The sequence below is a fragment of the Stylophora pistillata genome, chromosome 7 (genome assembly GCF_964205215.1).
Source record: "Stylophora pistillata chromosome 7, jaStyPist1.2, whole genome shotgun sequence".
Classification (NCBI taxonomy): Eukaryota; Metazoa; Cnidaria; class Anthozoa; order Scleractinia; family Pocilloporidae; genus Stylophora; species Stylophora pistillata.
This window is the reverse complement of record NC_142525.1, coordinates 31,391,779-31,400,956: the sequence shown is the minus strand read 5'-3', so window position 1 is coordinate 31,400,956 and position 9,178 is coordinate 31,391,779. Positions and strand designations below refer to the sequence as shown.

Sequence of the window (9,178 nt, the reverse complement as noted above, 5' to 3'; positions counted from 1 at the left end):
GATCCGCTCCAGAATATTGATGCCACTGGAAGTTTTAATACAAAAAAAAATACCTTTTTATTTATTCCTCATAAATATAATCATATTGTACAAAACGACTGGTTAGTTAAATATACAAAGATTTCGATTATAAATAAAACCACTGGAGAAAACTTGTATCAACACCCAATTACAACGATACTAATAAATAAAGCAAAACAAAACAAACGAATCACACACCTATTACCGCCAAAATAATTAGAGAGACTGAAAAAATCAAAACGACCGTCACTGCATCAATTTCCAATGAAGCGCGACTTAAGAATGGATAAAAAGTTTCCATGTGTTCCGTTGGCTTACAGGGCATTTTAGGGCTGGGCCAAAGCAAAAATGGAATTTAAATATTCACTTTAAACCCCGAATACAACTACTAATGATAGGCGAAGCGTTACTTAGGTCAGAACTGAGTGTAATTCACCGGCTCTAGAAATCTTTGACGGCCCGCCAACAAATACAACTTTGGTGACAATTTAATTAGGTTTCTATTATTATTACGTTCATTCTCTCTGTTCACTTTCAGGTTCAGCAAAGAAACTATGGTATTAAATGATTGTGACGAGAAATGAAAAACTAATTGCGTAACACTTTAATCATGATGATTATTCAGGGTCAGGGCTGCTTTTCTGTTGAGCTGCCATTCTGCTAATTTTTAAAAGCCAAGGTGCGCTGTTCTAGATAGTACAGGTAATTCTGCTGGTCTCTTTAAAGTAAAACACACCTTTTTCCTCCAACACACCCTGTTATTTCTTGAATTTCGTTGCCGACGGAGAAGAATTCCGCTTAGACACTCGCGAAGCCGAAACAGTCTGTGGTTTACGCACTTTTTCTCCCTTTCCCCGTGAAGGCGCCTTCCTCTGAGACCCTGAGGGAGTGGTAGAGGGAGGAGGTACATCAGGGTCAGTGGTGGGGGTGGGGCTTTCTGCTCGCCGGTTGGAAGTTGTCTTCATCCCACCACCTGTCAGTCGGACACATTCCTCCCTGTGCCTCGCATTCCACGCCTTCAGTTTACACGACTTACTGCAATAGAAGACCTCTTTACATCTTGTACAGGCCGACAAGCGAATTGCTATTGAGCGTCCGCACTCATAACAGTATCGAAAGCGGTTTTTCATCACTTGCTTTCGTTGTTTCAAAGTTTGAGTCGCCAGTGCAGATATACTCATGTGATCAGCGGCTTTAGTCACAGCAATTCGCAGTCCACAGTTTTCGTCTCGGCCTGGAGACTGGGGTTTCAAGGACGGCTCGGGAGCGCTGGACCTTAGAGAACATGGAGTGCTTTCCTTGCTAGCATCAGGAGCGGGTGACATTTCTGACGTCATGCGATCTTTCTCTTGCTAAAAAGAAAGAATGATGATATATTTATGATCATGATCCATCCATTGAAATTATACAATCACCCAAGCAACTTTCTCTTGCTAGAATGAAAGAACAGTGATATAGATCATGATCCATCCAAGGAAAAATACAATTATCTAAACGAACATGGAGAAGAGAATAGTACTTCAACGATCCTACCTCATTATCCATTCCAGGACTTTCGCCATCGATTCCAGTAATGGCCTCGACTTCACGATCTGCTTGAGCCTCGATTTCGTGGGCCTCCCCGTCGTCTTCACCAGAGACCTCATTTTCAAGTCTGAAGCTCACCCTGCTACATTTCAAGGCGTCTCTTTTTTCAGCAGGGGAGGTGTCGTGCTCTCTCAGCCTGCTCAGTCTGTCAGATGACTTCAGGATACCCCAGGTAGACTGTAGACTTTTATCGACATTCTGCGTTCCTACAGCGAAAAAAAAAACACACACATATTCGCGTCTATATTTAGAAGCATCCACAAAGGAGAATCAATAAGGTGACTCTGAAAAAAAAAATTAATATGTTTTTCTGCATATTTCACGGCAAGAGCACAAGATAGGGTAAAAATCACTAGCTGTATTGCCCTTTGCAGATTAGACATTTAGATTTAGATAGCAAAATATCATGGGCAAACCAAAGCTTCCCATGGTAAGACATCCGAAAGACGTCTCGTACCGTGAAATTCTTACTAGAATATATTCACAAATCACCTTCAGCCTGTCCTTTCACTTCCTTCAGCTGTTTCTCTATCAGTTCCTTTTCTTTATTCAACACTTGAGTCCTCAGCAGATCCCCCAGATGATCCAACATTTCCCGGCGCGCATTGTAACACTCGCGTTCTGTTGCTGTTAGGGCATGGTATGGAGTGTGAGCAATCTTGCGGTCCTATTAATCAGTAAAAGGTTGACGGTTAACGTGGCAGAGATCCCAAGAGAACAAGGGTATTTCAAAGTAAAACATGTAACAACTCTTAAGATACCGATAATTACCTGACTCGCCGACAAAAAGACGTTTAGGAATTTTGCCTGTTACACATTTCTAACTTATTAAAATTAATACAACAATAAGTTTCCTGTTTGGAAGTTTAGGAATATGTGAGATTGGCATTACATCACAGTTTAAACCATTCTGGCTGTATTAATGAAGTGGTTTAAAAGGGAACTACACTGTACAAAGACGGTGCAGAAAAACTGGTCTTTTTCCTAAACTGTAAGGAAATAGTGATGATGTTTAGCAAAAACGGACTGCAAAATTCCGACCAAAATTTGGTAGGATATGCAGTAAGATTCTAATTGCTCACCTGATAAAATACACTGTAGGCATAATCAACAACGGTTCCAGGTGGATATTTCTGATTCACGATTATGGGCGACAAAATGTTTGCACCAGCTCTCATGATCTTGTTTATCTGATCATAAAAAAGCAGCAGATAATCAAATGATACCCAAACGTTACTGAAAGGTATTCTTCTAGTACACGATGCTTGAGGTAAACTAACATTCACTCTCAACTCAGATGTTGACATTCAAATGAGCTTACTAGCTTAATTCTTCCAGCTGGAGTCCTTCTCCTTTCTGCCATGAATGAAGTAGCACCACAAAGTGCCGAACCGACTCCCTTGGAGAGACGCAGACTGGGGTTAGCTCCATGTTTCAGAAGTGTGTCTACAGCCTGTCAAAGGAATGAGGAGAATTTACAAAAAGTTTCAAAATTTTCTGATGAAAGTGGGAACTTCAAAGCTAAAACACCATTTACACTGTGCTAGATTAACCCAGAATTTGGCTAGTTGCGATGATACCTCAGCACTATTCATTATCATTCTTGGGTGGAGACAGGAGAGAGCCACTGTGAGAGTTCAGTGTCTTACCCAAGCATGAACACAATGGCCCACAATGAGCCCGTAAGGGCTTACACCTACACCCCTTAATCAGAAGAGATTTATAACTGACTATGGTTTTCAAGGACGTCATATTTTACCAAGTCATTTCCACTGCAGATTGCCAAGGAAAGGGCAGAATGTCCTTCACACAAAAGATCCGGATTGGCTCCATACTCTAACAAAAGCCATACAACAGCACATGATACCTGAAAGCAACCATGTATATTAAAACTAACCACAAAATTACTCAAAGTAATGCAACAACTGATAGCATGTTATAGGACACCATTTTCACTTCTTGCAATACAAAAAACGTATGTCACCTCAGAATTTATTGGCAACCGAACTTTTGAAATGCCTTTATGGTGGAGGTCTTCCTTTCCTAGTTGTTTCACAGATTGTTTGTCAATGACCAAGACCACAACTTAAGTGAGGGGATACATAAATCATAACTCACCTTACATCTACAGATAACAGAGCTATGTAACAAATTTTGAATTTTTCCTTGGGGTTGTTCAATGTTTAAATTAATTGGAGTGACAGATAAACTTTAAAAAAAAAATTCCAAGCCCCACAACGAATCCAACCTCAGTCATCTTTAGATTCTGTGCTCCTTTATTTATCCAATGAATCAAAGAAAAACACCCTGTGGTGAGAATAAATCAAAAAGGAAAAAGAAGATGGGGAAGATGAATATGGACTGTACTTGTATATATATAAGTGTGACCACATTTAATACCTGGTCATTATCTTCTCTTGAACAGGCTATATGTGCTGGAGTTCTTCCATTTTCTTCAGAACCAAATGCACAATCTCTTATGTTTGGGTCAGCACCTGCCTTCAGCAACAACTCTGTGATCTCCACTCCTGTTTGGTCGGGCAGAGCTACAGCAATATGCAGAGGTGCAATTCCTGATTGCTGGTTATTGATGACAAAAACAAGGCCAAACAATGAGTTAGATAATAAATGCCACAACTTTAACAACTCTGCTGAAGCTTCTACTTTACGCAATGTAAACTTAATGAAACTGTTCAAAATTCAATTTTTGGAACGTGCCATGATTCCAATTACTGAGATTATTGTTACCTGCATGTGTACAAGTACCCTGCTTGTCTTTCAATTAAATTAAATCTTAGATGACAATATTTGTATAACCAAAGACAAATTCCACTCAAAAATGCTGATTCTTACTTCTTTTGATAATTTTGCAGAGGTGTCAGCTCCTTTCTGGAGTAAAATCTCAACAGCTGCAGTGTCTGCGGCTTTCACAGCAAAAAACAGAACTGGCATTGGAAGAGATGATGCATTCGGATTTGCACCTCTCCAGAGCAACAGACGAACTGTTGCTTCAAGATGAGGACGCCTGAAAAAGACGACATCATCTGTTGATCACAAAAACTTTCTACAGATGGCAATTGAATATGTTTGTATACATATCCTGTTTTGTGGCTTTCTGATCAGTACACTAGAATCTGAATTGAAAGGCGCAGAGTTTGAACCTTTGCTGAAGTACTGAAGTGTAACCATCTTGGAAAAAGATAGTTCACAGCCCAACTCTGTCTGGAAGCAGAAATGGGTAGCTGCTCTAGGAAACAATATGAAAAGTAAGGGGTGTAACCTATGCTGCATAAAAAATTCTTTTACTCCCACTCTCTGCAAGTTACAGAAACTGGGATAGAGTGTGGTGGTCTAGACCTTTTCTGTTCAGTGTGATACAATTACTAAAAAGAAAATAAAAGTCTTCATTTTACCTTTGCACAGCCAGTAAAACTTGTTTGTTTTGGTCCATGCTGTTTTCACTATGTAAATCATCTCCTGAGTCTGATGGCTGCCTTGTACTAGTCATGGCACTCATGATGCTAAACAATGCTGGGTCTAACACACTAAATTGACCAGTTTTTGGATCATTCCCCTCATGTGTTGATGAAACATCACTGATTGACAATAACATTCCAGAGTCAAGCATGTTATTCCCACCATGTTCTATGATCAGTTTTGTTCCTTTGTTGTCTGTAGTTTTCTTAAAACCAGTTCTACTTAAATCTAATTTACTTTGTATACAATTGTTGAGGTTGTTTACTAGCTCTGCACTATCAGCAGCTGTATCTGCAACAGTTCTGTCGTTGAACTCAATGATTTTGTATGGCATCTTCGTATTGTTTGTTTCATCTTGATTACAGTTTTCATTTTGGATATTTTCAACACATTCATCTTCTGAGTTTTCCTCAGTATCACCAGAACCAATCGGGTTTGTTTCCACTCTGCTTTCCTCAAGCACAACACTTTGCCGATAATTCCGATGAATATAAGTTCCTTTCTGTTTATCTTCCTGGATGCAATTAAACAAATTTTCATCAGGAATGGTCTCAGCAATGTTATTCTTCCAGGTGTGTTTTGTGTAGAAGAGAACATGACAGGCAGCAAGAACTGATAACCCCTCATCATTCAACTTGTTGACATTGGCACCATTATCCAGTAAGCAGTTAATAACATCTCTATGACAATTGACCTGGAGAAAAACAGGTTCTCATTACAGATGTATATTACAATTGTAAACGAAGCAAATGAAGCCAAATTGGTCTTTACATAATTATGTGCTATATGGACCTGGAGAGTGACAGAAGTAAAGCTGACTCCATGGTATTATGTTAGTAAAGGGGAATTCAACCTAACTCCTATGTTTTCTGTAAGTGTAACTCTAGCTATTGCATCAATCTACAAATCCTAACCCACCCTACCCCCAAAATTAGAGGCAGTCAATTGCACCAAAGCCTGTGCAATAATGTTAAAACAGCTTCACATTAAACACTCACTGCAGCAGCTAGTAAAGCAGTGTAGCCCGTCTTATCGGCAACATCCACATGAACTTTTCCACTTTCAATCAAACTGCGAACTTTGAAACAATCTCCAGCTGCTGATGATTTTAAAAGCTCCTCTGATGCACGTTCAACAGGTCCTTTAGAACCTTTGTTGCCGCGAACACCTTCTAAAATATCCATGTATGAGAAAGAACTTGGAATTTGAGACAACACTTTGCTTGATTCCATGTCATTGCTACCTTCAAAGTCTTGCAATGAAGGGGTATTGTTTCTTACATTCTCCCTTGCTGTGTTGGCTCGTACTACTCTGTTAGACAAATTCTGACCAGCATTCACATTGTAGTTAGAGTAGTGCTGGAAGAGGAAGGCACTGTCCATTACAGAGCACAGTTTAATTAACCGTTCCCCACACCAGAGTCCAACATCTTGTTCCTCATTAGAGTATGTCAATATTCCTGGACCATCCCTCTCATCTCTGCGATATATTCCCTATAATTGAAAAAGGAAACCTTTTCATCTGAAGTTACTTCAAGGACTTCGCGTGACTAATTGAGTTAGTAGAACATAATCACTGATAGAGTAACGTTTTCACTTCAAATTGCACAAACCTCAAATTTATTGCTGCTTGGAAAGAAAAATGTACCAAAACCCTTCTTCTTGTCATTTTCAAAGTGACCTTCAAATTTTGTACCATCAGGCCAAGTATATACTCCTTTTCCGTGCCGTCTGTCTCGATAGAACTCTCCTGTATAGCTCTAAACGAAAACATGCATTGTCAATCAGAACTTCACAAACAGAAGACGCAGGTATAGATCTGAATTCCAGCAAAACATGCACATGCACCATGTGGTAAACAATCTATTCACTTTCTTTTTTTTTCACCCTCCCTTACTTAATTGTAAAGCCACTGCCACTATCTTAAAATAAATTATACTGAGAAATCAGTAAAGGTCAAAATGAAAGAGCAGCAGTGGAGGACTGTCCATAAGAATAAACATATAACTTCTGTGCACAATATTGTCTGACATACAGACTCTGTTCACACTACATGCTCCCATGTGCACTCTTCATCAAAATTGATTTTATTTCTCTTTTGTCCTTCCCTTCAGAATGCAATTTGAATTTTATGAAAAACATAGAGTAACAAATGTGGTGCACAGAAAGAGGCCACCAGTCATTGCCTCTGGTTTATATTATTCCCTGGATAGAGCCCCTGGGGAATTCACACATCAGTTCATTGTATTAGCACATTTCTTAGATAAATACGCTACATTTGTGTACTTTATTTCGGAAAATGAAAATAACAAAAGACGAACAGCTGGAATATCTTTGCCGCGGGCTAAATGGTGGCGTTTGAAATTGACGCCATTCACGCAAGCACCAAAACCCCAAGTAGTGACAGCGCAGCTTTCGTGTAATTTCGTGTAATTTGCGTGTCAATATCCTTGACATGCAGGCTTTTCTCTTGAATGTATACTCCAAGCGCAGTTCACATTTTTTCTTAACATCTTTTCCAAGCGAACGAAAAACACCTTGAAAACTAAAGTAAACATCGAGTAAAACTGTCTTTGGATAAAATGCAAAACAAGCAAGGACCTCTCAGCGGTAGAATTCAATATTCTAGAGTATATTTTGCTTCAGGTTGACAATTTTTGTCTAAACTAAGTAAACTTACTTAAACCTGTGAGACGCCTACTGTCTTAAACATAATCCCCGCTCTTGTCTTGATAAATACGAAAGACTGAACAAAAGTCGAGAAGGCAAGTCCTTCACTTTCGCAAATTGACTTTAATTCCAGCGCCTAATTGAAGTCTTCACCCAACGTATTCAGTTCCTTCTGACTTCGAGACTGAATGCACTTACCAGCAAATCTTGGAGGCGCATAAAGTAATTTTGAAACCATTCAGAAAATAGATTGCTAAATTAAAATTGAAGACGGTTAAAAAATCGCTCTCTCCGTTACGGCTATTATCTCATCTTAAGTTTACACACGTACCTCTTTATCAGCCCATGTCAGCGTTCCAGCTCCATGTCGAAGATCGCGTACAAAAGCGCCTTCGTACGTTGAGCCGTCAGGCCAATATTGTTTTCCATAGCCATGTCTTGTGTTATCTACGTATTCTCCGTCATAGCAAGCTCCATTTGGCCACTTAAAGATCCCTTTACCACTCTTCTTGCTTCCCTCGAGTTCGCCGTGATAAACAGCACCGCTCTTGTATTCCCGTCGGTATTGGCTTGTGTTTAATCGCAACACACGATTCGTAGAAGAAAATTTTGTCTGCCTTCGCATACCTCATAACATACCAGTAAGATACTTCTCTTATAAAGAACTGCGATGCTCGACAGTATACAAGAGGATTCTTACGGCGATCGACGTGACAAATATTGACTGCTCATCTGCGTTGAATGGAGGGACTGTGGGTAACCGGAGTGTCTTTGTTATCAGTGTTGCTAGGTCACCACATGCGTTGTCTGAAAGGAACAAAAGAGGCCGGACAAGAAAGAGAAACATCCTCTTGAACTTCATTTCATTTATGCCCTTGACGTTATTTAATGTTGAATTTTATCCATAGTTGGACATTTAAGTTTAAAGGAAATTATTCATGCATTAACCGAACTTACCTCGTTTTCGTTTAAAAAAAAATGAGGAAACTTTGGATATTAAGTGAAGGCACAACTTGTTAAATGTGAACAGGTATCAATACCTTTACTTACATACATACAATTAAAAAATGTTTTAATCACCCACTCTAGGGTAAGACTAAATTCAAATTTCCTCTACAATATCACAACACTTTCATGCAGGAGCTCCATGAGAAAAAAAATTGTCTTGCAGGAAATTAAACATCAAATTCTCAGAGATTATTCATTAGAAATGGAGAACTGAAACTAGATCTTGGGAGTGGAAAGGTTTTACTGTATGGCACAGTCTTCTTTTATTTCTCAGTAGTAATGCAAATTCAAACTAGATCTTGGGAGTGGAAAGGTTTTACTGTATTGCACAGTCTTTATTTTATATCACATTTCTATAAGCAGTGTAATTTTTTTTTGTAATATATCTATATTAATCATCATTTAATGTCACTAAA

At 39.1% G+C, this 9,178-nt stretch overlaps 1 protein-coding gene across 1 annotated transcript; it reads right to left on the bottom strand.

The window, feature by feature from the left end:
- Positions 1-32: 32 nt before the first annotated feature.
- On the bottom strand, positions 33-8,512 carry LOC111331872 (ankyrin repeat and MYND domain-containing protein 1). Its single transcript, XM_022937077.2, has 12 exons — positions 8,086-8,512; positions 6,698-6,844; positions 6,084-6,578; positions 5,022-5,779; positions 4,462-4,633; positions 4,009-4,188; positions 3,368-3,475; positions 2,930-3,061; positions 2,691-2,798; positions 2,101-2,275; positions 1,555-1,814; positions 33-1,373 (listed from the first exon to the last, which is right to left on the bottom strand). The coding sequence occupies exons 1-12, from the start codon at positions 8,377-8,379 to the stop codon at positions 780-782; spliced, it is 3,423 nt and encodes a 1,140-aa protein (XP_022792812.2). The 5' UTR covers positions 8,380-8,512; the 3' UTR covers positions 33-779.
- Positions 8,513-9,178: the final 666 nt, after the last annotated feature.